Below are 15,419 nucleotides of genomic sequence, written 5' to 3' on the forward strand. Positions count from 1 at the left end.
CCCTGGTATTATGTCTGGCAGGAGGCCTTGTGATTGTTAAACCCGTGCTCACATGGGCCATGGAGTGCAAGATCACACAGTAATCCTAAAAACAGGGGCTTTCATGCAAGGCACCATGTTATATTCCCTCAAAGCATAAAAGGCATTTTGCTCGTTTGTGAGTTCTGCATCGCTGGGCAACTCATTGCTGGATTTCCTTTTGTAATCCATTATCGTCAAGCCCTGCCACATAAAATGAGAGTTGGAGCCGGTGTAATAGGATTCCTACTATATTGTTCTTTTGCATGTTTGATGTCTCGTCAGAGGTCATATCGGCCTTTCTTGTATGCGTCCATGTCAGTGTCCCGTTCCTTGTAAGCGTTAACCCTGGCCTTTAGCCCAGTGAGAATATTGCCTGTAATTCAGCACCCCCAAACACTTTCCTGCGGCTATGGGCTTTTCTGTCTATGTGTGTGTATCTGCGTGTTGTGTGTGAGCTCGCACCTGTGTGTTTATCTGTCTAAATGTCTTTCTGACAATATACATTGATGCAAATTGGGAAAAATATGGTAAAAAAAAACAGGATGCGTGTGTCTGTGTGGTGTGCATGCATACATGTGTGAAATGACAACGTGTCTGTATGTGTGCTAGTTTGAAAAGAGAAGAGTGTGATGACAGGGTGTTTGTGTCTTTGTTGCAAGACAATGGCAGGACATGTGACATGTTGTAACGTCTGCTTCCAACTCACACTCTCAACCACGTAGATCGCCTGCACACAGCTCACTTTCCAGCCCACTTTCCAGCTCACACTCTCAAACACCTAGATCTCCTGAACGCAGCTCACTCTCCAGATCCCAAGCACCTGAATTCTGATCACCTGTTCACACACCTGCATGTCATTATCACACACTATTTAGTTCAGTTCTTCCCTATCATTGGGAAGTGTTGTTTGTTTTGTGACACACTTCTATTCTGAGCTCTGCCCCCCCCCACACACACACACACACACACACACACACACACACACACACACACACACACACACACACACACATGGAATCATGTAGTAATTTATTTGTATTTATTATTTAACTAGGCAAGACAGTTCAGAACAAATAGTTATTTACGACGGCCTACACCAAACCTGGGCGACGCTAGGTCAATTGTGCACCACCCTATGGCACTCCCAATCATGGCCGGTTGTGATACAGCCTGGATTCGAACCAGGGTGTCTGTAGTGACGCCTCAAGCACTGAGATTCAGTGCCTTAGACGGCTGCGCACCCGGGAGCCGAAAAATGTGTTAAACAAATCAAAATATATTTGAGATTTGAGATTCTTCAAAGTAGCCACCCTTTGCGTTTAATGACAGCTTTGCACACACTTGGCATTCTCTCAACCAGCTTCATGAGGTAGTCACCTGGAATGCATTTCAATTAACAGGTGTGCCTTGTTAAAAGTTAATTTGTAGAATTTCCTTCTTAATGATACAATCAGTTGTGTTGTGACAAGGTATGGGTGTTATAAGGAAGATAGCCCTATTTGGTAAAATACCAATTCCATATTATGGCAAGAACAGCTCAAATAAGCAAAGAGAAACAACAGTCCATCATTACTTTAAGACATGAAGGTCAGTCAATCGGGAAAACTTCAAGAACTTTGAAAGTTTCTTCAAGTGCAGTCGCAATAACCATCAAGCGCTATGATGAAACTGGCCCTCATGAGGACTGTCACATGAAAGGAAAACCCAGAGTTATCACTGCTGCAGAGGATAAGTTAGAGTTAAATGCACCTCAGATTGCAGCCCAAATAAATGCTTCACAGAGTTCAAGTATCAGACATCAACTGTTCAGAGGAGACTGCGTGAATCAGGCCTTCATGGTCAAATTGGCTGCAAAGAAACCACTACTAAAGGACACCAATAATAAGAAGATACTTTCTCGGACCAAGAAACACGAGCAATGGACATTAGGCCGGTGGAAATCTGTACTTGGTCTGGTGAGCCCAAATTTGAGATTTCCGGTTCCAACTGCCATGTCTTTGCGAGACACAGTGTAGATGAACAGATGCTCTCCCCATGTGTGGTTCCCACCGTGAAGCATGGAGGAGGAGGTGTGCTGGTGTGGGGGTGCTTTGCTGGTGACAGTCTGATTTATTTAGAATACAAGGCACACTTAACCAGCATGGTTACCACAGCATTCTGCAGCGATATGCCATCCCATCTGGTTTACGCGTAGTGGGACTATCATTTATTTTTCAACAGTACAATGACCCAAAACACACCTCCAGGCTGTGTAAGGGCTATTTGACCAAGGAGAGTGATGGAGTGCTGCATCAGATGACGTCCACAATCACCTGACCTCAACCCACTTGAGATGGTTTGGGATGAGTTGGACCGTAGAGTGAAGAAAAAGCAGCCAACAAGTCCTCAGCATATGTGGGAACTCCTTCAAGACTGTTTGAAAAGCATTCAAGGTGAAGCTGGTTGAGAGAATCACTAGAGTGTGCAAAGCTGTCATCAAGGCAATGGGTGGCTACTTTGAATTATCTCAAATGTAAAATATATTTTGATTTGGTTTTTTGGTTATTACATGATTCCATGTGTTATTTCATAGTTTTGAGGTAGTCACCCGTAATGCATTTCAATTAACAGGTGTGCCTTAAAGTTAATTTGTGTGTGAACTTGTGACTCTGTGTGCGTGTGACTGTGTATGTGCATGTGTATTTGACTGCATATCATATGCATGACCCATTCTGGTCCACTAGACTACTGTAACACTATTAAAACGTCTACTCCAGTACATCCATTGTCAAGGACTGACCGTCCAAATGGAAAACATATACAGATGCTGTATCTTCATTTGAGCCAGTTTCACACAACAGGAAAATCATCCTGGAGCAACAGGAAATGTGAATTGTTATGTGGATTATAATCAATGGACATTTTTTTTGTAGGGGTTGATACCACAGGAGGCTGCTGAGGGGAGGACGGCTAATAATAATGTCTGGAACGAAGCAAATGGAATGGCATCAAGCACATGGAAACCATGTGTTTAATCTATTTGATACCATTCCACAGATTCCGCTCAAGCCATTACCACGAGCCTGTCCTCCCCAATTAAGTGTCAACCAAACTCCTGTGGTTGATTACTTTTCTCATTAAGGCAAATCAAGTCTGACATTTTTAAGTGGAAATGACAAACTTTAGAAGCCTTTCTAAGCATTGAATACACTACATGTTTGCATTTCCTGTTGTCCAGGAACATTCATGTAACAACAGGATGATCAAATTAAGATATGGCATCTGTATAGCCCCAGAGATTAGGACACAGATAGGGTATCACCAAATCTATGTTCCACAAGACAACTAGAAAAAGAGAGAAAAAGAAAGACAGAGAGAGATTGAGAGATGCTGCATGAATGAGAAGTGGGTTATTTATATCAAACAATAGTGAGAATTTACATGAAGAGGGAGAGGTGGATGCTTTGGCCACTTGTGTGTGAAAGATAGTCTAACGTGGCATCCATCATCCATTGTCACTTGTTGCAGGCTTGAAAAGTTGATGCGTAATTTGTAACATTGTAACAGCTGCGTCCATGGGTTTTGTATACAATATGACATTACACATCCCTAAATAACAAAATAAATGGCCAACATCGCTTGATCTCCATCAGTTGGAACCAACAGACAGGCAAGAGGGAAATGGCTCCTCATAAATAGGCCTATTCAAATAAACGGATTTTGGGTTTGAGGAAAAAGTCTGTAGGCGGTGGTTATAGTTAAAACTACTCACCCAAATAAATTCACGATAATCTCGGGCGCCGCTTTGATGTGAGGTTGGTCGTGTCACAACTTTCTACTTCTTCGCCTGTGTAGTAGGCTTTACGAACTCCCGAATTTAAAGTAAATGTGTCTCCCTTGAAATTAAATAATTAGGTTGTGCCGTATTCTGACAGCAACCGGTTTCCGTACCGGGGAGAGAGTAGTAGCCAGACTAGTTCGACGGCTCCCTTTATTTCAATGCTCTTTGGTTACCCAAGCCTACAGGGGAGCTAGAGATACGCGACATATACACCATAGCAAGCCCTCGCATACTTTTACATTTTTAAACCACATCAATATTCCTGTAGACTATAAAAGGTGACTGTGGTGGCCCTGAATCAATCCACTGATTAGTCTAGTACAATCCAATTTCTTGGATATGTTGCGTGCAATTTGCAAATCGGCCTACTGCACAGTACACTGGAGTTGTAGCCTATTGTGTGATGTGGTATAAAAAAAAGTACCCTAAAGGCAAGGTTGGGTAGGTAACTTTCTAAATGTAATCCGTTAGTTACTAGTTACCTGTCCAACATTGTAATCAATAACGTAATTTTTGATTACCCATACTCAGTAACTTAATCTAATTAGGCTACTTTCAGTTTGCCATTAAGAGGCATTAGAAGAATACCAAAAGGATCCATCAAACACATTTGGTGTGTCATCATAGCGGTGTCTCTGACTTTTGGTCAGATGATCACATACACGAACACTAGATGACTGATAGGGGCGCTGTGTTGAAGCCACCATGCCTCCATCTTGGACCCCCACCATTGAGAAATAATATTTTGTATTTTGGAAGCTAAAGAAATGCATTTATTAATGTCCACATTCGTTTTTGCCTCTTTATTCTATTACACACGCCTTAATGCATGAATAAGGCCACTTTAATAACGTTTACATATCTTGCATTACTCATCGCATATGTATATACTGTATTCTATACTATCTTTTGCATTTTAGCCTATGCCGCTCTAACATTGCTCATCCAAATATTTATATATTCCAAATATTTATGTATTCTTATTGCATTCCTTTACTTAGATTTGTGTGTATTAGGTATTTGTTGTGTAATTGTTAGATATTACTTGTTAAATATTGCTGCACTGTCGGAACTAGAAGCACAAGCATTTTGCTACACTCACAATAAAATCTGCTAACCATGTGTATGTGACCGATAAAATTTTATTTGAAATTATATTATGTGAGCTAAACATATATATATTAATATCTCAGTTTCACCTCATTTCCCACCTGATTTATTTAACAAAAGACAAATCTCAATAGGTGGTCGAGGTAAGTAAAGACATGACACAAGTGGGGGGGGGGTGGACCTTTCCTCTTTGGTTCTCTACTGCTGCTCTATTGTTCCTCAAGCAAGTGGGAGGCTGACGATATCACGGATTCCCAGCAGACCAACTCCTTGATTTTTTTTTTTTTTACCCCTTTCAGTGATATCCAATTGGTTGTTACAGTCTTGTCCCATCGCTGCATCTCCCGTACGGAATCAGGAGAGGCGAACGTCGAGAGCCGTACGTCCTCCAAAACACAACCCTGCCAAGCCAAACTGCTTCTTGACACACTGCCCGCTTAACCCAGAAGCCAGCCGCACCAATGTGTCAGAGGAATCACCATACAACTTGCGACTGAAGTCAGCGTGAATGCCCTTGACCTGCCATAAGGGGTTGCTAGAGCGGGATGGGACAATGACATCCTGACCGGCCAAACCCTCCCCTAACCCGGACGACACTGGGCCAATTGTGCGCCGTGTCATGCGTCTCTCGCTACCGGTTGCGACATAGCCCGGGATCAAACCCGCGTCTGTAGTGATGCCTCAGGAACGGCGATGCAGTGCCTTAGACTGCTGCACCACTAATCATTTTTTCCCCCTTTAGTGTGTGTACTTTACTGTAATTATACTTGGGATGTTGCTTTTCAACAGTAAAAGTTTTTTAAAAACCCCCGTAGGACATCTTTAAAGTATAATTTTTAGAGATGACTAATGTTACTATCTGGCTTTCATACCATCATGGCCACCTAATCATCCCCAGCTTCCAATTGGCTCATTTATCCCCTCAATGACCTTTAACTATTCCCCAGCTCATTGCTGTAAAATGAGAACATGTTCTCAGTCAATTTACCTAGTAAAATAAGGGTTAAATAAAATAGAAAATGAAATAATGTCCCCACAATAACATAAAATAAAACATTTAATTTAAATACTTTAGAATTCCATTCATTCCTATGTAGGACTGGTCTTACAGGGCAGTGCCAATATGGCCGAACGGTTGCTTCAAAGCCTTTCAATGGCCAATACATAATATCAGCAATCGAGGGTTTATAATATACATCATTTGTTCACACTTGCTCAGGTGGAACAAACTTACACTTGTGCATTTTTTTCAGTGCATAATTTCTGAATTGAAAAGTAATCCAAGAAGTAATCATCTAGTTTTTCAAAAGTATTTGTAATCTGATTATTGTTATGTCTCGTGGGTTTCATAACCACATGTTTATAACAACTCAATAGTGACGATAAGGAAAACGGAATTCAGTTCAACAATTTATATGAACGTGCTCATCTCAACACACATTACCCATGATGCTCTGCGTATACAACTACGGTGCAAATAGTACAACTCTAATACAAAACAATTACAAAAATTTTGCAGTTAACGTCACTGATAACAGCTGTTTTTTGTAATCAGATTACATGTAACTGATGATGTAATCAATTACTCCTCAACCCTGCCTACAGGTAGGCTAGGCCTAAAATATCCCTGGGCTGTTCTCGAGGACCTCAGCTCTGTCTATAATCATCTCTCTCGGAAACAGTTTCATTGCACCAAATAAGGCGAAAGAGGAGAGGTGAAATATACAAGCCAACCCTCCCCTAGGAAACCCTAGGAAAATAAACAAAAGCTGTTATAAAAGTGTCGTTCCTGGATGGAAGTGCTTGACAAACATAAGAGGATACACACTGTGGTAGAGTAGACTATATGCTTCTCAAGTTGAGAGAATTACATTTCATCATTGACACAGTGCCCAAATGGAATTGTGTGAGTCTTTCAGGTATTATAGCCTATTCAGAAGAGTAGTCAGTATGGTTTCTACTCCACAGCACCACACATGAACATTAGTATTCCCAGTATATGACCAAAATACCTTGATTTTGGAACAGGCCCCTCTGTGCACTGCTATAATGTAGCCTGTAAATTTGATCTGAAATCGCATGGCATTTAGTTAATTAATCTTACCTTTCATAACACTCATACCAGACAACTTTTTTCTGCAAGCCTTGAGTGGAGACATGGGTCAAACAATGATTTAAATATACACTAGATGACTGACAGGGGGCACTGTTTTGAAGACACCGCGCCTCCATCTTGGGACTCTACCATCGTTGTACATTTTTTGGGGGGAGCTATAGAAATCAAATCAAAGTTTATTTGTCACGTGCGCCGAATACAACAGGTGTAGATCTTACAGTGAAATGCTTACTTACAGGCTCTAACCAATAGTCCAATAGTGCAAAAAATGTGTTAGGTGAACAATAGTTAAGTAAACAAAACAACAGTAAAAAGAGGCTATATACAGGCTATATAGGCTATATAAAGGCTATATACAGTAGCGAGGCTATAAAAGTAGAGAGGCTACATACAGACACCGGTTAGTCAGGCTGATTGAGGTAGTATGTACATGTAGATATGGTTAAAGTGACTATGCATAATATGATGAACAGAGAGTAGCAGTAGCGTAAAGAGGGGTTGGTGGGTGGCGAGACACAATGCAGATAGTCCGGTTAGCCAATGTGCGGGAGCACTGGTTGGTCAGCCCAAATGAGGTAGTATGTACATTAATGTATAGTTAAAGTGACTATGCATAGTATGATGAACAGAGAGGAGCAGCAGCGTAAAAGAGGGGGGGCACACAATGCAATAGTCCGGGTAGCCATTTGTGATCATTCCTGTTCAGGAGTCTTATGGCTTGGGGGTAAAACTGTTCAGAAGCCTTTTTGTCCTAGACTTGGCACTCCGGTACCGCTTGCCATGCGGTAGTAGAGAGAGCAGTCTATGACTGGGGTGGCTGGGGTCTTTGACAATTTTTAGGGCCTTCCTCTGACACCGCCTGGTGTAGAGGTCCTGGATGGCAGGCAGCTTAGCCCCAGTGATGTACTGGGCCATACGCACTACCCTCTGTAGTGCCTTGCGGTCAGAGGCCGAGCAATTGCCGTACCAGGCAGTCATGCAACCAGTCAGAATGCTCTCGATGTTTCATGCCAAATATTTTTAGTTTCCTGAGGGGGAATAGGCTTTGTCGTGCCCTCTTCACGACTGTCTTGGTATGTTTGGACCATTCTAGTTTGTTGATTGATGTGGACACCAAGGAACTTGAAGCTCTTAACCTGCTCCACTACAGCCCTGTCGATGAGAATGGGGTCGTGCTTGGTCCTCCTTTTCCTGTAGTCCACAATCATCTCCTCAGTCTTGGTTACATTGAGGGATAGGTTGTTATTCTGGCACCACCCGGCCACGTCTCTGACCTCCTCCCTATAGGCTGTCTCGTCATTGTCAGTGATCAGGCGTCGTCAGCAAACTTAATGATGATGTTGGAGTCGTGCCTGGCTATGTAGTTGTGGGTGAAGAGGGAGTGCTGGAGGGCACGCACCCCTGTGGAGTTCCAGTGTTGAGGATCAGCGTGGCAGATGTGTTGCTAACTACCCTCACCACCTGGGGGCGGCCCGTCAGGAAGACCAGGATCCAGTTGCAGAGGGAGGTGTTTGGTCCCAAGATCCTTAGCTTAGTGATCAGCTTTGAGGATACTATGGTATTGAACAATGAGCTGTAAACTAATAAATAGCATTCTCACATAAGTGTTCCTTTTGTCTAGGTGGGAAAGAGCAGTGTGGAGTGCAATAGAGATTGCATCATCTGTGGATCTGTTTGAGCGGCATGCAAATTGGAGTGGGTCTATGGTATCTGGGATAATGGTGTTGATGTGAGCCATTACCAGCCTTTCAAAGCACTTCATGGCTACGGACGTGAGTGCTACGGGTCTGTAGTCATTTAGGCAGGTTGCCTTTGGGTTCTTGGGCACAGGGACTATGGTGGTCTGCTTGAAACATGTTGATATTACAGACTCAATCAGAGACATGTTGAACATGTCAGTGAATACACCTGCCAGTTGGTCAGCACATGCCCGGAGCACACGTCCTGGTAATCAGTCTGGCCCCCAGCCTTGTGTATGTTGACCTGTTTAAAGGTCTTACTCACGTCGGCTACGGAGAGCGTGATCACAAAGTTGTCCGGAACAGCTGATGCTCTCATGCATCCCTCAGTGTCGCTTGCCTCGAAGCAAGCATAGAAGTGATTTAGCTCGTCTGGTAGGCTCGTGTCACTGGGCAGCTCGTGGCTGTGCTTCCCTTTGTAGTCTGTAATAGTTTGCAAGCGCTGCCACATAAGACGAGCATCGGAGCCGGTGTAGTATTATTCAATCTTAGCCCTGTATTGACGTTTTGCCTGTTTGATGGTTCGTCGCAGGGCAGAGCAGGATTTCTTGTAAACTTCCGGGTTAGAGTCCCGCACTTTGAAAGTGGCAGCTCTACCCTTTCTCAGTGCGAATGTTGCCTGTAACCTATGGCTTCTGGTTGGGGTATGTACAGTCATGGCCAAAAGTTTTGAGAATGACAAATATTAGTCTGCTGCCTCAGTTTGTATGATGGCAATTTGCATATACTCCAGAATGTTATGAAGAGTGATCCAATGAATTACAATTAATTGCAAATTCCTCTTTTTTTGTGCCTTCCTCTGACACCGCCTGGTGTAGAGGTCCTACTGGCTACTATCTTGTCTCATCGCTACAACTCCCGTACGGGCTCGGGAGAGACGAAGGTCGAAAGTCATGCGTCCTCCGATACACAACCCAACCAAGCCGCACTGCTTCTTAACACCGCGCGCATCCAACCCGGAAGCCAAATAATTGTAATTCATCTGATCACCCTTCATAACATTCTGGAATAAATTTTTATAAATTGACCGCACTCAGTCAGCTGTTTAAGGAAATAAGCAAACAGGAAACCCCTCACCCAGAGGCGGCGCTCCTACTGGCGGGAGACTTTAATGAAGGGAAACTTAACTCAGTTCTACCAAATTTCTATCAACATGTTAAATGTGCAACCAGAGGGGAAAAAAGTCTAGATCACTGTACTCCACACGCAGAGTTACGTACAAAGCTCTCTCCTGCCCTCCATTTGGTAAATCCGACCACAACTCTATCTTTAAATGCTAGGCAACTAAATATATAACATCTACTGAGGATATATGATAGGCCTCTTGTAGATAACACCAACATGTTGATTTCTCTGTTCATCTATACTTCATTCCGTCAGTGACAGGGCTGTGTTTCAACCAATATTGCTTTTGGAAATAGATCCAAGAAAGGGTAACCAACAAAGTGAGATAAGATAGTAAGATAGTTAATACACACCAATGCAATATCTTAACAACCACATAACGAAACAAAACATTTACTGTATGCTATATCCACAATTTCTCACTAATTATTTTCACCCCAAGAAAGTCACATATAAGACTACTTGAAATACACATGTTGCTGTTTTTTTTGTACATTAAATTATTAAATTAAATAATTAATTTATTAAAGGGTGTTTCTAAAAGACATTAAAGGACAAGTACGATAGGACCTAAATATTCCTATCGTACTTTCCCTTTAATGTTTTTTTAGGAACATACCCTTTAATAATTTACCTGGCCACACCTGAATTTCCACCCACTGAAAAGCAGTTGCACAATAACAATAGAAGTGGAAAAACGATGTCAGAGACATTCAATAAAATCCCCAAACTCGTTGTTTGATAAACCCTGAGGTTGGGTGAGTTTTACATTTTTATATATTTTCATTTGTATTTTCCAGCTTTGTATAGCTAGCAGTCTTCTTACGTGAGTCGGAAAGTCCAACATTTTATCTAGTGCGCTGGTATGAGAAACTTCCGTGTTGTGATATGGAGTGCGCTTTGAAGGTCTGCGTACTACGTTTGTCTGGAAAGTGAACACATTCGGGGAACTTTACAACGCTATTTGTATGTTTTATATTGCAAGCGTATTTTCTTTGGTATTCATGCGTAAATGGGGCCTTTTTATTTTCTTAAGACTACTCAAACAGCACAGGCCATAATGAGATGCATTGGGCGGAGCTTTGTTTGCAACGGACAGGAAGGGATTCTACTTGTTTTATCGGTCTTGGCTTACCTTACCTGTCGTGGAAAATTTTCAACCTTAGACTATTGTTTGATGATTAATGACACCAGAATGCTGTCTGGAGTTACAGCTTATCGGTTTTGGGGCATCATCTCTTGCGTGGGAAGACATGTATGACCTACAGAATGTGCACTCTGTAAAATGTACTTTACTTTGTAGGTGAAGAGCTGTTTACCATCAAACCAATAGAGCTGGGACACAAAGAAGGAAACAGACAATGTGATGTGACTTCAGTCAAAACACTCAATCAAGCACAGACTCACTGACGAAGTCTGGAGACATTAAATACCTAAACATAAAACTATGTCTGAGATCCTACGGTCAAACCTGGAGCTGCTAGAAGACAGCCCCTCCAAAACCAGCGGGGTGACTGCTGCACCCCAAACCCCAACATGGGGAGCAGAGGGGGAGAAGGTGATTGAAGAATTGGAAAAGGGAAGGGAGGGAGTGGTGGAGGAAGACGAAATGGTTAGCTCTGCTAAATTGGAGCCTACCACTCTGCAATGGCCGGGTGACAGGGATGTAGAGAAAGCAACAAAGAACGGAAGTGCATTGACTGTGAAAGAAGATAAGGGAAGGGGAAAGGGAGATGACCCTGAGGGAGAGAGGAGGAGCGTGCACTCCATGTGCACCTCTCTTCAAGAAGGAGGAGGCCGGATGGAGAGCGAGAAAAGGCTGGGTTTGGGAGTGGAGAGAATGAGAACGGGGGAAGAATGGATGGAGAGAGAGGTGCAGCACCCAGGGCTGTGTAAGAGAGGGAAGAAGGTGCAGGTAGAGATAGAGGTGGAAGATGGTATGAACTCTTTGCCTGAGAAGGCAGCACAGGTCTTCAACCCATCTGTCACCATCTTACACTCCTCTAGTGCTCCGACATCTCCCAGAGAAAGGGAGTCATTCTGGGATGTGGACGCAGAGAAGAATCTCCTCCTCGTTCCCCAGGGAACCCCACATGATGGCTACTACCACGACTGGCCAGTGGAGGCGGGGTCCTCAAAATGTAAAGAGATGCACTAACATGTGACCTTTCTGTCTTTTGGCCTCCAACCTCTTTCTCTCCGTCTTTCTCTTTGCTCTTCTCTCCCTTGTTCATTCAGCCACTGTGGCTCTGCTCAAATAGATTTGCGAGTGCAAATTCATCCTTCCACTCCTCCCTTATTTTACCTTTACTTCAGAGGGTAGAACGACTAATAGTCTCTCCTTTCCTCTCCCCTCCAGATGGGTGTGACTGTGCCAACCGGGATGCTCTCAAAGTGGGGGTGTCTGTGTTCACTGCAGCTCTAATTTTCCCCCTCCTAGTGTGGGGGGGTTATGTCTTCCTGCCTTTTGATGCCCCACTGCTGGACAGTGCCCCCCTCAGGCTGGTCTACACACTGCGCTGCTCTGTCTTCGCTGTGGTGCCCATCATACTGGGTGAGTGGCTCATTGGTCATTCAGCATATGTTCTTTACCAGAATTATGCCGGTGTGAACAGCAAGGTGGGTTGAACAACACTAACATCACAAGCTAACGCTTGTGTTGTCCTCCCAGGCTGGTTGGTGCTGGGTGTCTCCAGGATGCGGTTGGGGAATGTGAAGCCGCTGTGTGAGGTGGAGGCCAGGGAGGTGGGTGTGCACCGGCGCTATGTGGATGACTCCGTCACCCTCTTCCTGCTCTACTTCCTGCAGCTGGCCGTAATGGCGCCCTACCTGAGCCAGGACCTGCTCAAACTGGTGCCCTTGCTCACTATCATCTTCGCCTTTGGCAGGTAAAGAAACATGCAACAAAAAAATGTTTATTTTGTCACATAACCCAGAGAGATGCAGTGAAATCTATTGTCCAATTTCAGCGCCCAGTCAGTCATAACCCTATATGACATGTGATCTCAATTTAATACAGTCTGGGCAGACTATAGAAATGACTGCATCTGTCTAATGTCCATCTCTCCTCTGTGCCAACAGGCTGATGTACTGGGTGGCAGCTGCACTGGGCAGCAGTGTTCGGGGCTTTGGCTTCGGTCTGTCCTTCCTGCCCACCGTGGCCATGCTGGGTGCCAATCTTTACTTCATCTTCACCATGGACGCTGGGGGCACCATCTTCGACCAGGATGTGGTTCACCAACAAGACCAACCCCCAGCCTCCCGCCAGAGGTTCTGGGGATAGGGGAATGGAGTAAAGACCGAAGGAATGAAAAGGATGGGGAAGAGGAACAGGATTTGTTTTACCTACTGGTGGAATTTAACTTTCAAAGGGTTACTATGTAAACGGTAGTGGATCGTGCTAGTGTGTTTAAACCACACTGATGATGTGTAGAATAGACTGGGCAGTGGTAGTCAGTGATAGAGCATGTACAAACCGTTATTGGAGAAAGGCCGTCTACGTAATAATACATTTTGCATGGCATTATACCGTCACTTTAGTGAAACAGTAGAATGTATTCAGTAAAAGGTCTGCTAATTGACAGCATGACAGTTAAATACCATGGAATCATTTTGAAATCACAATTGTCTCGCTGCAAATAGTTTGTAGATCCACACAGAATTGTGCCACTTGGGGAAGTTTTGAAAATAACCAAACCACTGTTTTCCTCATATCTAGCTTGGCCTGCTGCAGACAAATAGTTTGCTGAACTATACTGTTTGGTTTGACAAGTATATCTGCACTTGAGGCATCCTGTAATCTACTGTATTGCATTTGGTTATGAATCTGGTATTTCAAGCTAATAACAATTGCATTTACATTTGGGGCGTTTATAGAGAAACTGAGACTTGCTCTAGACCTCTTAGTCAATTTCCTCTTGAAAATGTTCAATATAACCAATCATAAAATCATGTTCTGTGAAAAAGTAATCGACTACTGAGTGGACATTTTGTCTCATCTTCATGACTGTATGAAGGACGTCCCCACATAAGCAATGTCATAACAGCTCACAAATCATTGAAAAATAATTGATTTAGTATAAAGATTTTGACATTGAGAACCATTTCACAATTGGAGAATGTGGATTGCATGACATTTTGTGCCTCCCCCAAAATGGCAGTGACCTTATAGAAAGCAACCAGTCCAACAAGTGCCTTTGTCTCTGAACTAATCCTTTCACAATACAGCACAGCCCTGTAAGGGTGATTGTGAATGGAGTTGTTACTGTATTTTAAAATGTTATGTATGAAATCTGATTTGTACAGTTCAGGCATCTACTTTATAAAATGTATAACTACGCTGATTTCTTTCTACATTTCAAGGTACATTTACGGTCTGAAACAAAGTGTAGAGTCTATTTAATGTCTATCATATTTTTAAATAATTTATGACTCAATGATCAATTATACTGAACAAGTGATGTTTTTATTGGCCTTTCATTTGTGAAGCTGACATTTATTGGTTTGAAAGCCTTTTAGTGACCAATAAAAATTAACAAGCATTTAAGGTAGTTGTTTGAAATGGGCACCTGTTTTCAGACTGTTATTGCTGTGTTCGTAACCAAGTGGAAGGTGGTATTTATCACAAACGACTGGGAGAAAACCACTTTAACACCCCTCCAACTCGTAATTACATAGAGATCGTTAGAGGACGCAACATTGTATCGGTCAGATTTTGGCTTTGTGAGAGCATGCCCTGTGCCATTGAGGCCATCTCCATTTTGAAGAAGTACATTTTCTTCTACTACGAGTTGGTAAACAAACTGAAAGGGTGCATACATGCCACTTGGAGTGTGTTGTTTGAACAGGTATAAAGCCAAGGTGGGGGATTTACTGCCACCTGCAGTTATGGAATGTTTGCTCACAAGTGTAATTAATTGGCTGATCCCTCCTGATGACCTGGATGGAAATATATAATCTTTCCTGAACCAGTAGGAAGTCCCACCCAGTTGACTACTTCAAAATTGTGAAAATCCTAATGGTGCTGCCCATGCTAAAACTTGCTTTTGGGCACTAGAGGACTCAATCTCTATGTGGGAAACTCGTCACCCCTGATCGCAGACTTCTCCCACATGCTGACCTGACCTAAGGAAATGACCATGATAACAGGATTTTCGGCAGTTAAATGTAATAAAACATTGTTTATAAAAAAGCAATCTATTAATGTGTTTTTTGAAAACTATATTTTGTTTACATGCGTGATAGCTGTACTTTTAGTTAGAGTTGACGCAGCTTGTTGGCTATCCGGCGTCTGTCAACGAGTTCAAGGCATGTGAATGCATCCAACTGGTATTTACAATATTACCACCTTCCCACTTGGTTATGAACGTAGCATATTGCCGTGTTCAAAATAACTGGGAACTCGGAAAAATATGAGGTTTAATCATGACTTCAGGTCAGAAAGTCGGGAGCTCTAAAGAGACTCTAGTTTCCGAGTTGGATGACCGTT

At 42.9% G+C, this 15,419-nt stretch overlaps 2 protein-coding genes across 4 annotated transcripts in view; one reads left to right on the plus strand and one right to left on the minus strand.

The window, feature by feature from the left end:
• The window catches only part of LOC118364512 (death-associated protein kinase 2-like), a 13,854-nt gene extending 9,618 nt beyond the window's left edge, over positions 1 to 4,236 (minus strand). The window contains exons 1-2 of one of the 2 annotated variants that reach the window (XM_035746108.2): positions 3,773 to 4,236; positions 728 to 856 (exon numbers count right to left, since the gene is read on the minus strand). The gene's annotated coding sequence lies outside the window, so the exon portion shown is untranslated. The remainder of the gene's footprint in view (positions 1 to 727; positions 857 to 3,772) is intronic. The other variant, XM_035746107.2, reaches the window with a different exon arrangement.
• Positions 1 to 14,496, plus strand: part of LOC118364511 (transmembrane protein 79-like) — a 25,074-nt gene extending 10,578 nt beyond the window's left edge. The window contains exons 1-5 of one of the 2 annotated variants that reach the window (XM_035746105.2): positions 10,548 to 10,689; positions 11,235 to 12,072; positions 12,291 to 12,485; positions 12,603 to 12,819; positions 13,013 to 14,496. In XM_035746105.2, the coding sequence (XP_035601998.1) occupies positions 11,379 to 12,072; positions 12,291 to 12,485; positions 12,603 to 12,819; positions 13,013 to 13,214 (1,308 nt within the window). In that variant the 5' untranslated portion in view covers positions 10,548 to 10,689; positions 11,235 to 11,378 and the 3' untranslated portion in view covers positions 13,215 to 14,496. Of the gene's footprint in view, positions 1 to 10,547; positions 10,690 to 11,234; positions 12,073 to 12,290; positions 12,486 to 12,602; positions 12,820 to 13,012 lie in introns of those variants that run through there. The other variant, XM_035746106.2, reaches the window with a different exon arrangement.
• The last annotated feature ends 923 nt before the right edge of the window (positions 14,497 to 15,419 follow it).

Source organism: Oncorhynchus keta, chromosome 31, assembly GCF_023373465.1.
Source record: "Oncorhynchus keta strain PuntledgeMale-10-30-2019 chromosome 31, Oket_V2, whole genome shotgun sequence".
NCBI classification, from domain to species: domain Eukaryota; kingdom Metazoa; phylum Chordata; class Actinopteri; order Salmoniformes; family Salmonidae; genus Oncorhynchus; species Oncorhynchus keta.